The sequence below is a fragment of the Bombina bombina genome, chromosome 2, assembly GCF_027579735.1.
Source record: "Bombina bombina isolate aBomBom1 chromosome 2, aBomBom1.pri, whole genome shotgun sequence".
Classification (NCBI taxonomy): Eukaryota; Metazoa; Chordata; class Amphibia; order Anura; family Bombinatoridae; genus Bombina; species Bombina bombina.
The window spans coordinates 1,007,740,224-1,007,764,485 of NC_069500.1; the positions used below are offsets into that span (position 1 = coordinate 1,007,740,224).

A 24,262-nucleotide genomic window follows, 5' to 3' on the forward strand; every position below is an offset into this window, starting at 1 on the left:
AATGTCACAACTGTGGCATACATCAATCATCAAGGAGGGACTCACAGTCCTCTGGCTATGAAAGAAGTATCTCGGATACTGGTATGGGCGGAATCCAGCTCCTGTCTAGTTTCTGCGGTTCATATCCCAGGTATAGACAATTGGGAAGCGGATTATCTCAGTCGCCAAACGTTACATCCGGGCGAATGGTCTCTTCACCCAGAGGTATTTCTTCAGATTGTTCAAATGTGGGGACTTCCAGAAATAGATCTGATGGCTTCTCATCTAAACAAGAAACTTCCCAGGTATCTGTCCAGATCCAGGGATCCTCAAGCGGAAGCAGTGGATGCATTGTCACTTCCTTGGAAGTATCATCCTGCCTGTATCTTTCCGCCTCTAGTTCTTCTTCCAAGAGTAATCTCCAAGATTCTGAAGGAATGCTCATTTGTTCTGCTGGTGGCTCCAGCATGGCCTCACAGGTTTTGGTATGTGGATCTTGTCCGGATGGCCTCTTGCCAACCATGGACTCTTCCGTTAAGACCAGACCTTCTGTCGCAAGGTCCTTTTTTCCATCAGGATCTCAAATCCTTAAATTTAAAGGTATGGAGATTGAACGCTTGATTCTTAGTCAAAGAGGTTTCTCTGACTCTGTGATTAATACTATGTTACAGGCTCGTAAATCTGTATCTAGGAAGATATATTATAGAGTCTGGAAGACTTACATTTCTTGGTGTCTTTCTCATAATTTTTCCTGGCATTCTTTTAGAATTCCGAGAATTTTACAGTTTCTTCAGGATGGTTTGGATAAAGGTTTGTCTGCAAGTTCCTTGAAAGGACAAATCTCTGCTCTTTCAGTTCTTTTTCACAGAAAGATTGCTAATCTTCCTGATATTCATTGTTTTGTACAAGCTTTGGTTCGTATAAAACCTGTCATTAAGTCAATTTCTCCTCCTTGGAGTTTGAATTTGGGTCTTGGGGGCTCTTCAAGCTCCTCCGTTTGAAAGTTTTGTTTCTTTTGGCCATCTCTTCTGCTAGAAGAGTTTCTGAATTATCTGCTCTTTCTTGTGAGTCTCCTTTTCTGATTTTTCATCAGGATGAGGCGGTGTTGCAAACTTCTTTTAAATTTTTACCTAAGGTTGTGAATTCTAACAACATTAGTAGAGAAATTGTGGTTCCTTCATTATGTCCTAATCCTAAGAATTCTAAGGAGAGATCATTGCATTCTTTGGATGTAGTTAGAGCTTTGAAATATTATGTTGAAGCTACTAAGAATTTCCGAAAGACTTCTAGTCTGTTTGTTATCTTTTCTGGTTCTAGGAAAGGTCAGAAGGCCTCTGCCATTTCTTTAGCATCTTGGTTGAAATCTTTAATTCATCATGCTTATGTCGAGTCGGGTAAAACTCCGCCTCAAAGGATTACAGCTCATTCTACTAGGTCAGTTTCTACTTCCTGGGCGTTTAGGAATGAAGCTTCGGTTGATCAGATTTGCAAAGCAGCAACTTGGTCTTCTTTGCATACTTTTACTAAATTCTACCATTTTGATGTGTTTTCTTCTTCTGAAGCAGTTTTTGGTAGAAAAGTACTTCAGGCAGCTGTTTCATTTTGATTCTTCTGCTTATAATTTCAGGTTTTTTTTAATTATAAGATTTAAACTTTATTTTGGGTGTGGATTATTTTCAGCGGAATTGGCTGTCTTTATTTTATCCCTCCCTCTCTAGTGACTCTTGCGTGGAAGATCCACATCTTGGGTAGTCATTATCCCATACGTCACTAGCTCATGGACTCTTGCTAATTATATGAAAGAAAACATAATTTATGTAAGAACTTACCTGATAAATTCATTTCTTTCATATTAGCAAGAGTCCATGAGGCCCACCCTTTTTATGGTGGTTATGATTTTTTTGTATAAAGCACAATTATTCCAATTCCTTATTTTTTATGCTTTCGCACTTTTGTCTTATCACCCCACTTCTTGGCTATGCGTTAAACTGATTTGTGGGTGTGGTGAGGGGTGTATTTATAGGCATTTTGAGGTTTGGGAAACTTTGCCCCTCCTGGTAGGAATGTATATCCCATACGTCACTAGCTCATGGACTCTTGCTAATATGAAAGAAATGAATTTATCAGGTAAGTTCTTACATAAATTATGTTTTTTTGATTATGGCTTATGGTAATATTGCATTAAGGCACACCAAACTGGAGCATTTAATTAAAAGCACCAAAACCCAAGACAGCACACAGGGAGATATTGGAAATTTGTTCTCAAATAAAGAAAAACTAAGTATTAAGGAATTGAGACTTTGGTGGGAGATTGAATTCTTACAATTATACATTAATGAAAACAAATGAATGAAAAAATACCCTGCAAATGAAAGGGAAGATAAAGAAGTCATGGAAGATTGGAATAATACTCTAACCAAATGCTCTCTAATCCTGATGGATAAATTGCTAAATAAGAAGAAGAAGGAAAGAGAGATAGCACTTGCAGATTTGACAGAACTACAGGTGAAAATTGATATTCAGAAGGAAGACACAAAGTATGAGGCATATAATAAACAGTTTAATGAAACTTTGGAAAGACTTGACAAAGAGATTATGGAAAGAAAAATTAATAAATACCATTGTGATTGTAAAGACTATGAGTTAAATGTAGTCTATAACTGGAATACCAGTAATAAAGGTCAACATGGGAATAATAAAAATAGATGGTCCAAGAATAAAAAGAAAGAACTCTGGACAGAGAAAAGTCACTTTCAATGAAAGTAGTATAAGTATGGAATCTAATCCCCATACTTCTACATCAAGATACCCTAGCAGAGCCAATAGGGGTTCAAAAAATGGAAAAAAGGGGCAAAATGTGATAAATCTATCTAGCAAGTCACTCACAGATGAACAATTTAAAGTTATATCAAAAGGGCTTGGGTATGCACCCTCTAATGACTTTGACTTGTTTGATGTTTTGTTGGACCTTAACAAATTTGTAAGAAAAGTTACTCTGAGAAAACATTTCTTTGGTATTAATGACTATATTAATTCTAACAACACTGTCTATTGACATTGAAAAATTGGATTTTAAAGAACTATGTGATATAACAGATTTAATATTGTTAAATAGTGACAGTCTTAGACATAATGAAGAAAATCTATGTACCCGAACAGATAATGTAAGTTGTACTAATAAACTCTTTTATTTCTTAGCAATCTAGGGGTGACACTATAGATCTATTTCATACCATAGTAGAACAAGAGCTAACCAAACTTAATGCTCAGGAGACAAAGAAGACTAAGAAATACAGTAAATTAACCAATACTGAATGTAAATCACTTAAAGAGTTACAAAAGAATAAAAGTCTAGTGTTTAGTAACTCTGACAAAGGTGGCTCAGTAGTAGTTCTGGATAGGGAGGCTTATGTAGTTGAGGCATATAAACTTTGTGACAGTGACACCTATAGAGTACTAACATTTAACCCTACATCAAAATTTGTCAATGAGCTAGAAAATATTCTATATGAAGGATGACGTCATTTAAAGGAACCGTCATTCAGTAAGAAGACTCCTGATGAAGAGGATGCTACACATCGGATGTCTTGAAGATGGACCCGCTCCACGTCGGATGGATGAAGATAGAAGATGCCGTCTGGATGAAGACTTCTGCCCGTCTGGAGGACCACTTCACCCAGTTTGGATGAAGACTTCTCCCGGCTTCGTTGAGGACTTCGGCCCAGTTGGATGAAGATTTCTGCCGCTTCCTTGAGGATGGATGTCCTGTCTTCAGAACAGTAAGTCGATCTTCAGGGGGTTAGTGTTAGGTTTATTTAAGAGTGTATTGGGTAAGTTTCATTTTTAGGTTAGGGCTTTGGGACGCAAAACAGCTAACTGCCCTTTAAGGGCAATGCCCATCCAAATGTCCGTTTTAGGGCAATAGGGAGCTTAGGTTTTTTTAGTTAGGGTTTTATTTGGGGGGTTGGTTGTGTGGGTGGTGGGTTTTACTGTTGGGGGGTTGTTTGTATAGTTTTTTACAGGTAAAAGAGCTGATTACTTTGGGGCAATGCCCCACAAAAGGCCCTTTTAAGGGCTATTGATAGTTTAGTTTAGGCTAGGTTTTTTTTTTATTTTTTATTTTTTTTATTTTGATAGGGCTATTAGATTAGGCGTGATTAGTTTAAATATCTTGTAATTTGTTTATAATTTTCTGTAATTTAGTGTTTGTTTTTTTTAAACTTTAGCTAATTGTATTTAATTTATTTAATTGTATTTAATTTAGGTAATTTATTTAATTGTAGTGTTAGTGTAACTTAGGTTAGGTTTTATGTTACATGAACTTTTCTATTTATTTTAGCTAGGTAGTTATTAAATAGTTAATAACTATTTAGTAACTATTCTACCTAGTTCAAGTAAATACAAACTTGCCTGTAAAATAAAAATAAACCCTAAGCTAGCTACAATGTAACTACAAGTTATATTGTAGCTAGTTTAAGGTTTATTTTACAGGTAAGTATTTAGTTTTAAATAGGAATTATTTAGGTAATAATATTAATATTTATTTAGATTTATTGTAATTATATTTAAGTTAGGGGGTGTTAGGGTTAGGGTTAGACTTAGGTTTAGGGGTTATTACATTTAGTATAGTGGCGGCGATGTTGGGGGCAGCAGATTAGGGGTTAAGAAATGTAGGTAGGTGGCGACGATGTTAGGGACGGCAGATAGGGATTAAAAATATTTAACTAATGTTTGCGAGCGGGAGTGCGTCGGTAGGTGTCGGAGATGTTGGGGCAGCAGATTAGGGGTTAATAAGTATAATGTAGGTGGCGGCGATGTCTGGAGTAGTAGATTAGCGGTTAATAAATATAATGTAGGTGGCGACGATGTCGGGGGCAGCAGATTAGTGGTTAGTAAGTGTAAGATTAGGGGTGTTTAGACTCGGGGTTCATGTTAGGGTGTTAGGTGTAAACATAATTTTTATTTCCCCATAGAAATCAATGGGGTTGCGTTACTGAGTTTTACGCTGCTTTTTTGCAGGTGTTAGACTTTTTCTCAGCCGGCTCTCCCCGTTGATTTCTATGGGAAAATCGCGCACAAGCACGTACAACCAGCTCACCACTGACTTAAGCAGCGCTGGTATTGTAGTGCATTATGGAGATCAATTTTGCTCAACGCTCACTTCTTGCCCTTTAACGCCGGGTTTGTAAAAACCCATAATACCAGCGCTGCAGGTAAGTGAGAGATGAGAAAAGAAAAACTGCTTGTTAGCACCACATAGCTCCTAACGCAAAACTCGTAATCTGGCCGATAGTTTCTTATAAAAGTATTCCTATACTAGACAAAGATATGTGCCAAGGGATCGGAGTTTTGGTCTTTATATGTTTAAGGGGACGTAAAATAAACTATAGACAATTTATTTCTAATATAGTCTATTTATGTTCAAATTACTAAGTGCCTGACAGAAAAATGAATTTGATAACTGCTAGGTCTTTACGCCTATACTTTATGATATAATAAGTGTCCATTGTGAACTTATTTATTATGTTATATGTGCAAGCTAAATCACGCCTTTTATAGATATATCTCTCTTTTCCTTCTCACAGTAATTATATATCTCAAGAACAGTCTTTTTCTGTGTATTGAAATAATATCTATTATATTGTTTATTTTTAAAGTAGTGAATATTTTTACCGTAGGTTTTTGTACATCTAAACATTTTGTCCCCCTTGTATGCATTTTTGTTTAAGATTATGATTGTAGGTTAGATGGTTGTTATTAAAAGGCTATCTCTTTAAACATTATGGGGTTAAACTTTGAAAGTTTAAATTTTCGTAAGGGAATCAGCTGTTATCCCTGATGAAGTGCTTGTTCTAAGCAGGAAACGCGTCAGAGGCAGCTCCTGTATGCTGAGGTTGTTAACTTTTTACTGTGTGTGCTTTGGAATCATCGTTTACTGTTTTAACCATGTACGAATAAACCTTTTGGATTTTAATATTATCCCTATTGATACAGCCTGCAATTCCTTCACTCTTTTTGTATGGGATGATTTACAAGACTGGGCAGTTAACTTAAAGGGTTATACTTTATTTAGGAGAGACAGGAGTACTAAAAAGGGGTGGAGGAATCTGCATGTATAATAAAACTGACCTTTAACCTACAATAAGGAAAAATATCTCTAATAATACAGGTGACTATGTAGAGACCCTGTGGGTTGAAATAAAGAGTGCGAGGAAAAGCCTACAAAAATATTCCTAGGAACATGCTACAAGCCCCCCAACATTAGTGACAAGGAGGAAAATCAACTACTAATGTAAAAAGGAAAGACTGCTTATCATAATAGTCCTGTAATTATGGGATATTTTAATTACCTCAACATAAATTGGGTAAATGAAACTAGTAATACAGCAAAGTTAGATTTGGGAACAGTGATCATAATATGGTCACGTTTGAAATCACATGCTATTAGCAGTGTTAAAAGGGTTCAGCTAAGACTTTTATTTTTAAGAAAGCAATAATTGAAGGAAATAGTTAAATAATGTAAATTGGGACAAAGTATTCTCTAATAAAAATACAGAGGATTAATGGTAGTGTATAATATATGCTAACAATCTCAAAAAGAATTAGTTAAGCAAAGTTCATAAAGCTACAATATAGGCACATTTTACAAATTAAACTAGAACTGTTCTAAAGGAGGTGAATTATCAATCCTATAATTAAACTAGAAGGTAGAAATAATAAAGTAGAGGTTAACTCTATATGCCCATAGTTACAGATCAAGGCAACATGGTAACGTTAGGGACTTTACTGCCTGGGTGACAGACATCTAAGTGTGGCACAACGTTCAGACCTACAAGCCATCATAAGCACTCAGTAAAATCCAAAATAACAGATAATTACATTATGTCCAGTAACACATATATACTCAAACTTGCATTGCTGGAATCATAAAATACTAGTATGCAAGCAGTGCTGCAGTCCCCAAAGGAAGAGTGTTTTTTTCATCCAGAATTACTGAGCACCAAGTATTCCCAAAGGCACAGGATTACAAAAATAAATAAATAAATAAATAAATAAATAAAGAAAGAAAGAAAGAAAGAAAGAAAGAAAGAAAGAAAGAAAGAAAGAACCATAATGACTAGAGGAGTTCTCCTATCTAGCCTACTCCAACTCTCTAGTTGGTAAGAAAGCAAATATTAAAATCATTAACAAAATAGTAAGGACCCAGGGATGTTGGAAGGAGGATATCTTAATATACTAGAATGTCCAAAAAGAAACGTGTCCAGCTCCCAGGGCCAACTAGCAGGTCCAGGTAAATGTGTTCTCTTTACCCTCCTGCCTCTCCAGCTTCCATCTGTGTGGAGGGAGTTTCTGAGGTAGTTTAATTCAATATCACCACTTGCTTGTTGTATAATCTGTATTACACTGCTAAGGAGGTTAAACAGCAGAATGAGACATTTAAACAGCACTCCTTGACTGCTCTATCCAGGTAGGTGGGGTCATAAGTACACTAGATCTTGAAGACCTTATTGTTGCGGTATTTAGAACTAATAATAAAGCCACCAAATCAGAACACTTTAGTCACGAGCTATTAAAACATTTAGAGTAGATGGTGGCTCTAGATACTGATAAACAATAGATTTAGCTGCCAGTCAAGCACATCCTCAAAGTTAACCAGCCATCTTACTTTGCTTCAATTTTATCTCTTAAACTGCAATTTGTTTGCAAAATTTGGATCCTTCTCCAGTCAAGGGATCTACACTTCTAAAGATTTCATGTGCAATCTCATCTGTTGTGGCAGATTAGAGACAAATATAGTAGCTACTATATTACTGCATGGAAGGCTTCTGAAGTCTGGATTATGCCCTTCCAATCATCAAATTCTTACAGAAATGTCAAAATACACAATCTTCAGTATTAAATGAATGGAAAAATTACAAAATATACAATGAAATGTGTGCATTTTTTTACCTCATATAATTACATTTTTCATCGGGAACTCAAAATCGGTTACATGTCCCTTGATTAGTAGACATTGAACCTGATTCATTTATCTGCACTCAAGTTGTGTCAGATACTGAAATCATATTTTACAATTTTTATAAACACTTTTTTTTTGTTGTTCTACTTCTTCTTCTTCTTCTTCTTATTATTATTATTATTATTATTATTATTATTATTATCACCAGCATTATAATAACAACAACATATTTCATATCAAAAGAAAACTTCAGATAGAACATGCAATTTCAAACACATTCTTATTTACTTCTATTTTTTTATTCATTCTCTTGATATCTTTTGTTGAAAAGCAGGAATATATGCTTAGGAGCCAGCACATTTCTGGAGCACTATATGTCAGCAGTTTTCCATTTGCAAGCGCACTAGAGGGCAGCACTATTTCCTGCCATGTAGTGCTCTAGAGACCTACCTAGGTATATCTTCAACACAGAATATCATGAGTACAAAGCAAATTTGATAATAGAAGTAAATTGCAAACTTTTCTTAAATGGTATGATCTGACTGAATCACAAAATAAATTGTTTTTGTTTCATACCCCTTTAATGTATTCTTGGATACTTGTTCTTGTATTGTACTTTTAAAGGTCATGAATTGTAAATGATACATTTTAAAGTGTCTCAAAATATGAATAAACATTATATGATTTTGATAAACAACAAAACAAAGAAGAAGTAATTCTATTGCTACCAAAGGAATGGTTATACACACTTGTAGTTAATACTGTAAAATATAATACAATTTAACAGCTCAAGTTTAGGTGCACGGTAGAGCAAATATTGGCTAAAATAAATATAAACACTTTTTATCTTACCATTATACCATTGTGTATAAAGCCCCGTCTGTACCGTGCAGGCTTTAAATGAGGATATTCTTCTGTGCTTGTAACTTTAATCCCCCAAACCTTCTTCCAAGCTTCATATAGTTGCAGATGAACAGGATAGACACCTGAATGATGCGGTGCCACTGCATAACCCATGTATGTAGGGATGCCATGTTCCTGTAAAACATTAGAATGTGTGTTATAGTTGGTCCTATACCTGTAAGGAAAATACAAATTTAAAAATATGTATTAATTTGATTGATTGTTGCAGATTTTTAAGGTTAAGAAAACAATCTACAAAAGCCTTAGTTCAGCCAGAATTTACCCTACCACTGCTTTCTATACCAAGCAACACATGACAGATGTTTAATCTTTAAACTGTTCTGTATACAAGTAAATCTAAAAGTCTAAGTTAATTTTAAAGCTTATTGTTTTTATGTATATTTTACCAAAATGATTGTAGGGATTTGTGTTTATTCAGACATGCATTAATGTCCTAATTTCTAAACCAAACAAGTTTCTGATTTGAGATAGATTTCAATATCGTGACCATGCTAACTTTAACGTAAAAGTTGAAAGTAAATGAAACCGCTCAAGCACAAACTAAATGTGAGCTGGTTGGGTTAGCACGACTGAAGGCCTTACGTAAAGGTTTAGGGCTAAAAAAATACTTGCACCAACAAACAACAAAATACATTCAAATAAAGAGTTACACTCATATATACACTATCTAATGAAAAATATTCATTATAATATATATATATTAGGGATTGCCAAATGTTTTGCAACATTGGAAAAATGAAACAAATTTTAACACATTTGTTTGTTTCAAATTTCTAATGTTTGTACAACATTCTGACATTTGTTTAATGTAATAGTATTTCTAATGCTTTCTTTTTTTAATATTCAATTTGAATGTTTCTAATAATTTGATTCAAATTATGAAATATTTGAATTTGAATAATTTTAATCTATATATTTGCAATAGTATTTCTAATGCTCTCTTTAAATGTAATATTTGAATTATGCAATATTTGAAATATAAATATTCAAACATTTGTATCTATTATGTATCATTTTACTAAATTCCTTACCACTTGAACTATTGATTTTCTGAATAGTATTTGTTAAATCGAATGTTATATTTCAAATTTCAAATGTGGATATTTGATCTAATTATAAACATTCAAAAATGAAAGTAACATTAAATCACCAAATTTTAATGGTTTCATTCTTGTCATCAGATATTCCAAAAAAGAATGCCCACAGGACTATTTATTCTACCAAACGAATTACAATTTTGGTACATTCGCCCATTCCTAAGAGCATTTAATAATGTTTTTTAATGTGTATTTACTGTAATTATTTTACATTCTAGTGTTCTTCACATGATAAAAAAAATGTTATTTGTAATTTAAAAAAAAAAATATATATATATATATATATATATATTCACATTGATATATAGGTATTGATATATATTTCACAAAATATTAATCAGATATATATATAGGAATATTTATTTACCAATAAAAAGAACATTTTCTTTTTATGGGAAGAAATTTGGAATATAAAATATGTATAACTCATTTCTGGTTGAGCGCACTTTGTTAAACATGGTTGGGTTAGAGCTCCATTAAACTCTATTGGGAGAGGTTAACAGGGTTGCAGTGTCCAAAGTCCTGAAGTTTGCATGCACAGGGTTCCGCTCACATGCAAACAATTTACTTTCAACTTGTAATACTTTAACTTCCAGTGGTGTTTACGCTCAAGCGGGAGCGCTAAATACCACTCCACTTGTAATCTAGCCTTCTGAAGGCAAAGATATAATGTGTGAACAAAACATCATTAAAGTTATTCAATAAAGTTCAAAAGTGCACTCCAAAATTATATTAGTATCATTGTAATGTTAAAGTTGGTTTGCTCTTTTCCCATACTTAAAGGGACACTGAACCAATTTTTTCTTTCATGATTCAGATAGAGCATGAAATTTTAAGCAACTTTCTAATTTACTCCTATTATCAAATGTTCTTCATTCTCTTGGTATCTTTATTTGAAATGCAAGAATGTAAGTTTAGATGCCGGCCCATATTTGGTGAAGAACCTGGGCTGTCCTTGCTGATTAGTGGATAAATTCATCCACCAATAAAAAAATGCTGTCCAGAGTCCTGAACAAATAAAAGCTTAGATGCCTTCTTTTTCCAATAAATATAGCAAAGAACGAAGAAAAATTTATAATAGGAGTAAATTAGAAAGTTGCTTAACCCCTTAACGACCAACGACGTATGGGGTACGTCCTGCAAAAAAATGCAGTTAATGACCAAGGACGTACCCCGTACGTCGTTGGTCTTTGAAAGCAGTGGAAGCGATCCTGATCACTTCCAACTGCTTTCATGTTATAGCAGTGATGCCTCGATATTGAGGCATCCTGCTATAACATTTTTTAGCCCACCGATGAAGAGAGAGCCACCCTGTGGCCCTCTCTGCATCGGCCATTGATGGCCATGTTCGTTGGTGGGTGGGAGCTTACCAAGGGAGGCGGGTGGGCGGCCATCGGTGGGAAGGGGGGCGGGATCGAGTGCGGGCATGCGCGCGGGTGCGCGCGCGTGAACTGAAGCGGGTGCGCGCGCGTGCACGGGAGCGGGCGCGCATGCGCGCGGGCGGGTGGGAGCCCTACACTATGGAACAATGATGGTACTCGGTGGGAGTGAGGGTGGGCTTCTAAAAACTGGTTAGCGATCTGGCAGGGGTTGGGGGGTTGGGGGTTGAGGGAGGGCAGCTACACTACAGAAAATAGTATTTTTCTAAAAAAAACTAAAAAAAAAATATTTGATTTTAAACTGGGCACTGGCAGACAGCTGCCAGTACCCAATATGGCGCAATAAGGCAGAGAGAGGGGGGTTAGAGAGCTGTTTGGGGGGGGGATCAGGGAGGTTGGGGGCTAAGGGAGGATACTACAGAACATAATTATTATTTAAAAAAAAAAAAAAAAAAAAAACTCTTATTTTAGTACTGGCAGACTTACTGCCAGTACTTAAGATGGCAGGGGACAATTGTGGGGTGGGGGAGGGAAGAGAGCTGTTTGGGAGGGATCTGGGGGTGTGATGTGTCATGTGGGAGGTTGATACCTACACTAAAGCTAAAATTAACCCTGCAAGCTCCCTAAAAGCTCCCTAATTAACCCCTTCACTGCTGGGCATTATACACGTATGGTGCGCAGCGGCATTTAGCTGCCTTCTAATTACCAAAAAGCAAAGCCAAAGCCATATATGTCTGCTATTTCTGAACAAAGGGGATCCCAGAGAAGCTTTTACAACCATTTATGCCATAATTGCACAAGCTGTTTGTAAATAATTTTAGTGAGAAACCTAAAATTGGGAAAATTTTACGTTTTATTTTTATTTGTTCGCATTTGGCGGTGAAATGGTAGCATGAAATATACCGAAATGGGCCTAGATCAATACTTTGGGTTGTCTACTACACTACACTAAAGCTAAAATTAAAACTACAAGCTCCCTACATGCTCCCTAATTAACCCCTTCACTGCTGGGCATAATACACGTGTGGTGCGCAGCGGCATTTAGCGGCCTTCTAAATACCAAAAAGCGATGCCAAAGCCATATATGTCTGCTTTTTTTGAACAAAGGGGATCCCAGAGAAACATTTACAATCATGTATGCCATAATTGCACAAGTTGTTTGTAAATAATTTCAATGAGAAACCTAAAGTTTGTGAAAACATTTGTGAAAAAGTGAACATTTTTTTTTATTTGATCGCATTTTGTAGTGAAATGGTGGCATGAAATATACCAAAATGGGCCTAGATCAATACTTTGGGATGTCTTCTAAAAAAATATATATACATGTCAATGGATATTCAGGGATTCCTGAAAGATATCAGTGTCCCAATGTAACTAGCGCTAATTTTGAAAAAAAGTGGTTTGGAAATAGCAAAGTGCTACTTGTAATTATTGCCCTATAACTTGCAAAAAAAGCAAAGAACATGTAAACATTGGGTATTTCTAAACTCAGGACAAAATATAGAAACTATTTAGCATAGGTGTTTTTTAGTGGTTGTAGATGTGTAACAGATTTTGGGGGTCAAATTTCGAAAAACTGCGTTTTTTTCCATTTTTTCCTCATATTTTATAAATTTTTTTATAGTAAATTATAAGATATGATGAAAATAATGGTATCTTTAGAAAGCCCATTTAATGGCGAGAAAAACGGTATATAATATGTGTGGGTACAGTAAATGAGTATGAGGAAAATTACAGCTAAACACAAACACCGCAGAAATGTAAAAATAGCCTTGGTCCCAAACGGACAGAAAATGGAAAAGTGCTGTGGTCATTAAGGGGTTAAAATTGCATGCTCTATCTGAAACACGAAAGAAAAAATTTAGGTTCAGTGTCCCATTAATACTGAAAATGAAAAAAAAAAAAATAGATATCTACAATCTGCTGTCTATTTTTCACACTGATACAAACACTTTCCCAACCATAACCTTTACCTACAACCAAAAGCCAATAGGATCAATAGCTTGATTATTTAAAACATCAATTATTAAATGCATACATTAGAGGGACATATTTTAGATAGAACATCCAGTTTTAAACAACTTTGCTATTAGATACATTGCAAAAATTGATAATAGAAGTAAATACTTCTATTATCAATTTTGCTTCATTCTTTTGGTATCCTTTATTGAAGTAGCAGAAATACACTACTGGGAGCTAAAAGAACCAATCTGTAAGTCAATAACAAGTGTCATATGTCTGAAGCCACCAATCATCAGCTATATCCCAGATCCTAAACCTACCTAGGTATGCTTTTAAACAAAAGATACCAAGAGAACAAAACAAATTACATAATAGTAGTAAATTGGTAAGTTATTTACAATTGTATGCTCTATCTGAACCATGAAATTAAAAAAAATGGGTTTCTTGTCCATTTAAGCTTTTTCAAATCTTAAGCTATCATCAGGGAAAAAAACACTGTATGTCCCCTAAATAATAACATTATTAGGATGAGAGATAGTACAAAATACTTTTACCCATGCAGTGATAAAACAATTATCCATTACATTACAAATATGGTATAAGCAATATTCATTTTTCAGGGATCTATAATAATTACCATTTGTACATTCGTTTCTACAAAACTTTGTAACAAAACTTTTCATGTTTATTCGTTGTATTTGTTTCATTTTTTCATTTGGCACTTTTACCCCCCCACCCCCCCAAAAAAAAATTGCAGAGAACACAGGAAAGGGGGAAGGAGCTGAGGTTGTTTGACAAATCATCTCATTTGTTTGCAGTGATGTACAGGGGGTCTGACCACTCATGTGTACAACTTCTCCTGTCCAATCCTGATAAAGCATTACATTGGAATGTGAAACATTTAAAGTAAATACACTACACGGTTAAATATAAATGTAAAGTATTTGTATATATATATATATATATATATATATATATATATATATATATATATATATACAAATACTGTACATCTTTAGCAATGTATCTGTATGTATCTCTATGTTAAAGTACTTTGGTGGCTTTTTTTTTTCTAACACCTGAAATCTCATTTCTTTGAGCCCTTTTAACTTTTTTTGCGCAAAATGTTTAAATATAAATTTTATTAGATGCTGTTATTATAAGTTTAACTGTACTTTTTAATGTATTTTTAAAATGTTTTGTGTAAGTTTTAAGTTTCGCAAAACAGTTAACCACACAGTTAACCAAACAGTTAACCACAGCTGTGAGATTGTGGTAACAATTGTTGGATAAATTGAGATTGCTCTAGCGCAATGGGGATTTCGCTCAACTTGTAATATAAGCACGATTAAAATGGATCACAAAAACACGAAATCGCATGCGCAAAAACATTTGCGCATCACTTGTAACCTGGCCCATTCTGTTTCTTTTTATGTTTACTTTGATTTAACATATTTATTTTTACAAAAGGAGCACTATTACTGGTATACTATCAGTATTAAATATATCATAGTAAGAAGTACCCCTCATGTGACTGAAACCATATTTGTTATTGCAGTGGGGGCAATGTGAGGCTCTTTACAGCACCACAATAGATATATAGCATACCTTTTCATTGGGTGTAAAATATATAACAACAATAATTAATAATAATTTCTCAATGGCTAGTTATATTGCACACAGTGCATGTCTTATCTATACTGTTACTGGTATACTGTCAGTATTACATATATTGTAGTAAGGTATACCCCTCATCTGATTGAAACCATATTTGTTATTACAGTAGGGGCACCATGGGTACCTGGCAGTTTGCGACATGCTTTCTACAGCAACATAGTAGTTACGTAGCATACCTTTAAATTTGGGTGTAAAATATATAGCAAGTACAATAATAAATAATAATTATTCAATGCATGTCTATATTGTTACTAGTATACTATCAGTATTACATATAGCTTAGTGAGGTGTACCCCTCATATAATTGAAATCATATTTATTACTGAAGTGGGGGCACCATAAAAAAAATATTTTTAGCTAATAATATATAATTATATTATTCTGTCATGTAATTCTTAGAGTGTATAGTCAGAGTATACTATGTTTCTGGCTGCCACCACCAGTTGTACCACTGACACCAACACTGTCACTACTAGTGCAGAGTGCATGTCTACTTCTACTTGCCTAATGAGCAGAAGTGGGACAAGCACTGTTGCCTCTGCTTCACAGAGTCAAATATACATTTCAATGCCATTGCCTGCTCCTCCTGCTTAAAAATCTAGGGCCTCGATCCGATATACAGCGTCGCCCGCAGAAGCCGGCGACGCCAAAATTTGCGCGGGTTTGGTATCCTATATTCGGCGTAACCTAGAAGTTCCGCTCGTATATTTCTGCCTTCGCCCGTAGTTTTTTTGACCATAGACAGGTATACCAAACCCGCGCAGTAAGGACTTACGTGGCAAAAATGGAGAAATCTTACTCCATTTTCACCTCGCCACAAAATACAGCCGTAGTAAGCCTTACGCTGTTTATTGGAGCCCCGAAACTCCAATTGGATTGAACTTGAATCTGATTCGCTGATTCAATTAGCCAATCAGATGTTTCCTACCTTAATTCTGATTGGCTGATAGAATCCTATCAGCCAATCCGAATTCGACGGACACCATCTTGAATGATGTCATTTAAAGGAACCTCATTTGTCGGGAAGTCATCGTGCTGGATGGATGTTCTGCGTCGGAGGAGCGAAGAAAGAAGATTGAAGATGCCGCTTTATTGAAGACATAGCCCGGAGGGAAGACTTCTGCTCTGCCGCTTGATTGAAGACATTGCCCGGATGGAAGACTTCTTCTCTGCCGCTTGATTGAAGACATAGCCCGGATCGGATGAAGAGTTCTGCCCGGCTGGGTGAAGACAAGGTAGGGAGATCTTCAGGGGGGTAGTGTTAGGTTTATTTAAGGGGGGTTTGGGTTAGAGTAGGGGTATGTGGGTGGTGGGTTGTAATGTTGGGCGGTGGTATTGTGTTTTTTTTTACAGGCAAAAGAGCTGATTTCTTTGGGGCATGCCCCGCAAAAAGCCCTTTTAAGGGCTGGTAAGGTAATAGAACTGCTAACTTTTTTAATTTAGAATAGGGTAGGGGAATTTTTTTATTTTTGGGGGGCTTTGTTATTTTATTAGGGGGCTTAGAATAGGTGTAATTAGCTTAAAATTCTTGTAATCTTTTTTATTTTTTTTAATTTAGTGTATGTTTTTTTTTGTAATTTAGTTTAGTTTATTTAATTGTATTTTAGTTTAGATATTTGTAGTTTATTTAATTTAGTGATAGTGTAGGTGTATTTGTAACTTAAGTTAGGATTTATTTTACAGGTAAATTGGTAATTATTTTAACTAGGCAGCTATTAAATATTTATTAACTATTTAATAGCTATTGTACCTAGTTAAAATAAATACCAAGTTACCTATAAAATAAATATAAACCCTAAAATAGCTACAATGTAATTATTAGTTACATTGTAGCTATCTTAGGGTTTATTTTATAGGCAAGTATTTAGATTTAAATAGGAATATTTTAATTAATAATATTAATATGAATTAGATTTATTTTAATAAGAATTTAGTTAGGGATGTTAGAGTTAGATAGAGTTATTATACTTAATATATATATATATATATATATATATATATATATATATATATATATATATATATATATATAATATAATAACGATATTAACTATATTAACCCTAATATAATTAGGGTTAATATAGTTAATATATATAATATAATAACTATATTAACTATATTAACTCTAATATAATTAGGGTTAATATAGTTAATATAGCTGGCGGCTGTGTAGGGGGACTAGATTAGGGGTTAATCTATTTAATATAGGTGGCGGCGGTGTAGGGGGATTAGATTAGGGGTTAATACATTTATTATAGGCGGCGGCAGTGTAGGGGGATTAGATTAAGGGTTAATATAGTTAATATAGGTGGCAGCGGTGTAGGGGGATTAGATTAGGGGGTAATACATTTATAATAGGTGGCGGCGGTGTAGGGGGATTTAGATTAGATGCAAAAGAGCTGATTACTTTGTGACAATGCCCCGCAAAAAGCACTTTTAAGGACTGGTAAAAGAGCTGATTTCTTTGAGGCATGCCCCGCAAAAAGCCCTTTTAAGGGCTGGCAATAGAGCTGTTACTTTGGGGCAATGTCACGCAAAAGGCCCTTTTAAGGGCTGGTAATAGAGGTGATTACTTTAGGGGGATTAGATTAGGGGTTAATGTATTTAATATAGCTGGCGGCGGTGTAGGGGGATTAAATTAGGGGTTAATAATTTTAATATAGCTGGCGGCGGGGTAGGGGGATTAGATTAGGGGTTAATAATTTTAATATAGCTGTCGGCGGGGTAGGAGCTCACATTAGGGGGTAGTTTAATGTAGCTGGCGGCAGTGTAAGGGGCTCACATTAGGGGGTAGTTTAATGTAGGTGGCGGCGGGGTAGGAGCTCACATTAGGGGGTAGTTTAATGTAGGTGGCGGGGTAGGAGCTCACATTAGGGGGTAGTTTAATGTAGGTGGCGGTCGGGGTAGGAGCTCACATTAGGGGGTAGTTAATGTAGCTGGCGGCGGGGTAGGAGCTCACATTAGGGGGTAGTTAATGTAGCTGGCGGCAGGGTCCGAGAGCGGCGGTTTAGGGGTTAATAACTTTATTAGGTGGCGGCGGGGTCCGGGAGCGGCGGTTTAGGGGTTAATACATTTTTTATTATTAGGAGTGGGGGGGGGGATAGCGGATAGAGGGGTATACGTGTCGGGCTATGTTTGGGAGGCGTGTTAGACAGTACGGGAGATTTAATACTTTAGTAAGTCACTGGCGACTCCAGATATTTGTACTTACGCAGATTTCTGGACATCGCTGGTTTGTCAGACTTACAGCACTTTAGCATCTGACGGCGGGGTATATTGGATAGCTCGAGTTGCGAGCTGAAACTACGGGCGGCGGGGGTTCCCTTGCTTGCGCCGCAAACTATGATCTATATCGGATCGTGCCCTAGAGGAGCAGTGGAAGTTGCAGCAGTAGCAGGGACATCGTCAGCATCTGCTGTAGCATGCAATTCTATGTCCACCAGGAATAGGAGATGTGGAGGGCCCACCACTACCACAACTAGTAGTAGCAGCAGCAGTAAGTGTTATCTAAGCCCACCCATAAAACAAAAGTGGACAGTGAGGAAAACTGAATGTGAAGGTACTGAATTGACATTGTTTGGATCCAAGTCTAGTAGTAGGATTGGGAGGTGGTCCGAGGTTACCAAGCAGCCTCCGTGCACACATCAGCTCTTTAGACAGTCTACTCCCAAAAACACCAGCACCTGTGTTTGCCCAAGTGCCACCATCAGTTTTTCAAATGCAAGTTCTGCAACTCTCCTGATTCCCTACATGTTTTATAGCAGCAGATGGGTGGGTTTATCACAATCTGAAAGGCAGTCTCTGAGCAACTGCAGCAGCAGGGCAGATTCTGCAGCAGTAGTAGAGGATCTCATTGTGCCAAGCGGTCAGGAAGAAGAGGGAAGTATTGAGCAGGTTTCCTTGTCTCTGTTTTAGAAAATGAGGCTATTACTCCCAGCGCATCTGCTATAGCCTTTACTCTGGACCAGGAAGAACTTGATTACGAGCATGAGGAAATGGTGGAGGAAGAAGTCTTTGTGTTAAAGGCAGCAGCACAAATTCCTCTCCACTTTTATGCCTGAAGTCTCCTCTTTTATTCTCTCCTTCATCATGACCATCATCCCCTGTTGGAGAGCAGCCAGCTCCTATAACAGTCTCACCCAATACCCATGTTGCAAGTTCCACAAGTATAGCAATCTCTGTCAATACTAGGCATTGCCACATTTGAAAAACACCAGCAAGGAGACCTAAACAGCAGAAGGGCAGGCAGAAGCAGCAACTTATTCACGTTGCTCAAAGGTGTGGGGCCACTTTGTTAGCATCAGAGATGGCCACTATGCTAAATGCAAATTATGCGGCAAAGAAGTAAGCCATGGGAGAGTGTTGGGTCTTATCACCAGCTGCAAGGTGAACCAACATCTCTGCACACACCACAAGTCTTTGTTATTGATGAAAGAAGGCAGGGCCAGCAGCAGCAACTGTCCAACACTTATCACAGATATATTCGGATGAACTGAATGAAACAATGAATGAAATTCTGATCACCCGAATCGGCCAGAAATTCCCAACTAAATTGTTTTGCCCATGCACATATCTACTAAGAGCTAAAACATTTGGCACCAAAATAATTTCTATCCAGGACACACTTACAGGCACTAATGTCAATATATGCATTTTGCTACAAAGTAACTTATCACCCTCAAACCATGAGACAAAAGAAACATAAATTATAAAGGCTATGCTATTTAAGTCTCAGAACTCTCTCCCATCGCCCTAGAGAATTGGAAGAGTAGAGACTGTAACATAAATCATCTCAGCAATCTATGTGGCCTGCATTGGGTGCTTCCTTATAGTCTCAGCACCATTTATAAGGATTACAAAGTGACTTTAAAAGATCACTATCATTTTGATTAATTTTGTAGTATGCTGCAGGTTAAGTCTCTGCAGATGAATTTTACCCAATATTAGATGATAAAGATCAAAGACTTGAAAGGTCTGCAGATGATTTACTGACTCTAGAAGTCTTTTCTGCTAATACTACTTTCCCACATATATTATTGATAATCTATGACCAGACAGAATACAAGGCTACCTATCTGCTGTTGAATTGGATAATAAAACCGAACATGCTAAAGCAGAATATGTTTTTTTTACCATATAGTAAAAGAAAAATTAAACTGTAGTCGTTTGATTCCTAGGATACACATCACTCCAGCAAACTTGTGACTACATGTTTAAACATATAATGAGTTTAAAAAATAGGAGTTCAGCAACCTTAAAGGGACAATGTACTGTAAAGTAACATTTTTCCAGATGCTCAATATTAAACCATTCTGTACAAGAACAAGACAATTTGAATGTACTCTTTTGCAGGAGAAGCAGACTCTACTAACTTATCTCATATATATAAATTCTATCTCTCTCTCATATACAAGTTCTATGGTAAATTTTTATAATAGAGTGACATTTACAAGACAGCAAATACTATCAGATTGCAGATTCAACAGTTAGGGGCTGATTTATCAAGTGTCGGCGGATCATGTCCGCCCGACATCGATAAATGCCAACAGCATACACTGTCAACTTTTATCATTGCACAAGCATTTTGTGTGAAATGCTTCTGCAATTCCGCCCCCTGCACATTTGCGGCCAATCACCTACTAGCAGGGGGTGTCAATCATCCCGATCGTATCTGATCGGGATGATTGCAGTCCTCCACCTCAGTGGTAGTGGATGAGTTAAGGAGCAGCAGCTTCTTAACTCCTGATTCCGGCGAGCCTGAAGGCTCGCACGGAAGCTGCTGCATGGTAAATCGGCCCCTAAGTTTAAAGCCATATGGTATGTTAATCAAAGTGTAAATGTATCATTGACAAAACAAAAATGTATCATTGACAAAAAAAACCCAGATACAATTGCACTTAAAATTAATCAGCCCATGCATGATCTAGAAACATTGTAAATAATTAATAAACCCCTTTAAAGGCATATGAAACTTTTTTTTTTCTTTCATGATTCAGATAGAATATGCCATTTTAAACAACTTTCCAATTTATTTCTATTATTTCATTTGTTTTATTCTTTGTATCTTTTGTTGAAAAGTAAACCTAGGTAGGCTCAGAAACTGCTGATTGGTGGCTGCATATATATGCCTCTTGTTATTGGCTTTCAGCTAGTTCCCTTTAGGAATAAAGCAAATTAGATAAGAGAATTAAATTGGAAACTTGGTTTAAAATTGTTTGCTCTATATGAATCCATGAACGTGAAATAATTTTTTTCTTCTTTCAGGATTCAGATACAGTGTACAATTAACCACAAAGGAAAAACAACAAAAAAATTCCCAATGTACTTGTATGATCTAATTAACATTGTTCTCTTGGTATTTTTTGTTGAAGAGAATACCTATGCAAGTAACCTGCATGGGTCTGAAATACTATATAGCAGCAGTTTTTCACAAATGCTTATACATTGTGTAAACACTGCTGCATCTAGTGCTCATAAATGTATAGTAATTTTAAAAGCATTCATACAAAACGACTGTCATGTAATGCTCTGGACAGAAACCCCTGATGATCGAAAAGGGATATTTGGTCTTAATATATATGCAGTACATTTATTTATGTTCAGTACGCAAACTGTGCTCCTCTCTGTGTCTTTTATACACCACTCTGGAATTACATTTAATTATATTTATTTGAGGTATCATTATAAACCTCCGGTATATAAGGGCCACAGAGGAGCAGCTTAGGTATTCTTGACAAAGTCCCGTTGATCGGGACGAAACGCGTTGAAGTATACAGTTTGCTATTTTGGTCCCATGGGGGATCCGTAATTCCTAAAAACATCCACCAACGTGTCTACTGCCAAGCGCCCCAAGGACGTCACTATCCCTCTACTGCAGAACGGGTCTGTTTGGCTTCTAGCCGAGAGGATTTCCTACAGCGTGTGTGCTTTGGATAAACAATACTCCGGAACACACATACGGAAAGATATCCGGAGTTCATACAAGAAGGCTTATAGCAGTCGGCTTTGATGTGAATATTGACTTTGAGCATCTTGTGAGTTTTTATAAATCACATGTGTTTTAATTAATAAACTGTTAATGTATTAATATTAATATAGAACACATAAAACATGGTAGCTCAATCGCAATGTTATGAAATAGAAATATTACAAACTAGGCAATAAGCCTGCCAGGAGGGCAGTCTATTTTTAAAAGACTACAAACCCGAAACCTAATATTACAAAAAAATAAAAAAAATAAAGTTACAGAAAAAAATAAACAAAGCTATCCAAATAAAAAAATGAAAACTAAACTAATACCCCTATAAAAATAAAAAATTCTTTCCCCCCAAATAAAAACACCCCCAATTAACTACCAATAGCCCTTAAAATGGCCTTTTTATGGCATTGCCCTAAAGAAATCAGCTCTTTTACATACAAAAATTACAAAGTACCCCCTAACAGTAAACCCCCCACCCAACCAACCCTCCAAAATAAAAAAAACTAAGTCTAAAAAACCTAAGCTACCCATTGCCCCTAAAGGGGCATTTGTATAGGCATTGCCCTTTAAAGGGCATTCAGATATTTTACTGCAGTTAACCCTTTGAGTGCTAAGCACTTTCCCACCAGGGTGCTAAGAATTTTTAAGTTTTTTTAAATGTTTTTATTTTTTGAAATTTTTTTTGTTTTAACTTTTTTTATTTTTTCAGACCCCCAGGACTTACACTATTGGAAAGGTTAGGCAGTTACCATTCTAATGGGGGGTCTTGGGGGTCTGTAGCTGCTTAGGTGCCTGAAATACAGGCTTCTAAGCAGCATGCCCCCTGCTCCTATACTTAACATTGTATAAATAAATTTGCGCGTTGACTTTATCACGTTATTGTGTGTGATGTCACCACACAAAACGGGAAGCCCCGGCGATGCCTGTCACTATACAGGCACGATCGCTGGGGTAGAAGCGGTGGGAGCCCCCAGATCTCCCTCAAGGAACCTCTGTGACGGCTTAGAGCCGTCATTAGCACTCAAAGGGTTAAAAGGGCAATCAGCTCTTTTACAGCCCAAAAAACCCTAATCTAAAAAAAAGCCACCCCAAAAAATAAAAAAAAAGCCTAAGACTAAGCCCCAAATAGGTAATCACCATTACTGAAGTCCGGCAGTGAAGGTCTTCTTCCAGGAGCCTTTATCATCTTCTATCTTCATCTGGAGGGAAGGCAGCATGGAGTGGAGGGAGTGGTCTTCCCCGATGCATAGATCTGGAGCGGCGATCCTCAGTGGCATGGAGGCTTCTCTTCATCCAATCTCCGTCAGACACTAAAAATTGAATTGAAGGTACTTTGCATTCCTATTGGCTGAAATTTTGAAATCAGCCAATAGGTTTAGAGCTACTGAAATCCTATTGGCTGTTCAAATCAGCCAATAAGATTTAAGTAGCAGATTTCAGTAGCTCTCATCCTACTGGCTAACTTCAAAATTTCAGCCAATAGTAATGCAAGGTACCCTATTTTTAAACGGGTACCTTGCATTCAATCCTAAGTGTGTGGCGGTGATAATACAAAGAAAATCTCCATGCTGGATGGCACCGTGGTCGCCGGTCTTATTCCACGGTCATCTCCGCTCCATGTCACCTTGGTCTTGGATGAAGTTAGAAGAGGTCCCCGTGCTGGAAGAAGATGTCGCCGCCTCCAAGAAGACTTCACCGCCGGACTTCAGGAACCATGAGTACCTATTCGGGGGTTAGACTTAGGTTTTTTTTGTTTTTTTTGGTGGTGGCTTTTATTTTTAGATTATGTTTTTTTTGGGACTGTAAAAGAGCTGATTGTCCTGTAGAAAATGTGTTCTATATAAATATATATATATATCTATAGATATGTATTAATATTAATATAGAACACGTAAAACATGATAGCTCAATCGCAATGTTATGAAATAGAAATATTACAAACTAGGCAATAAGCCTGCCCAGAGGGCAGTCTATTATTTAAAGACTACAAACCCCAAAGCTAATATTAAAAAAAAAATAAAAAAAAATGTAAAATTACAGAAAAAATAAACAAAGCTATACAAATAAAACATTGAAAACTAAACTAATACCCCTATAAAAATTAAATATCCCCCAAAATAAAAACACCCTCTAACCTATCAATAAACTACCAATAGCCCTTAAAATCACCTTTTTATGGCATTGCCCTAAAGAAATCAACTCTTTTACATACAAAAATTACAAAGTACTCCCTAACAGTAAACCCCCACCAACTAACCCCGCAAAATAAAAAAAATTAAGTCTAAAAAACCTAAGCTACCCATT

The 24,262-nt window shown here is 36.3% G+C and overlaps 1 protein-coding gene across 1 annotated transcript in view; it reads right to left on the bottom strand.

Annotated features, from left to right (window-relative positions):
* The window catches only part of LOC128649980 (bifunctional heparan sulfate N-deacetylase/N-sulfotransferase 4), a 904,342-nt gene that overhangs the window by 545,486 nt on the left and 334,594 nt on the right, over positions 1-24,262 (bottom strand). The window contains exon 4 of the mRNA XM_053703589.1: positions 8,792-8,977. Within this exon, the coding sequence (XP_053559564.1) occupies positions 8,792-8,977 (186 nt within the window). The remainder of the gene's footprint in view (positions 1-8,791; positions 8,978-24,262) is intronic.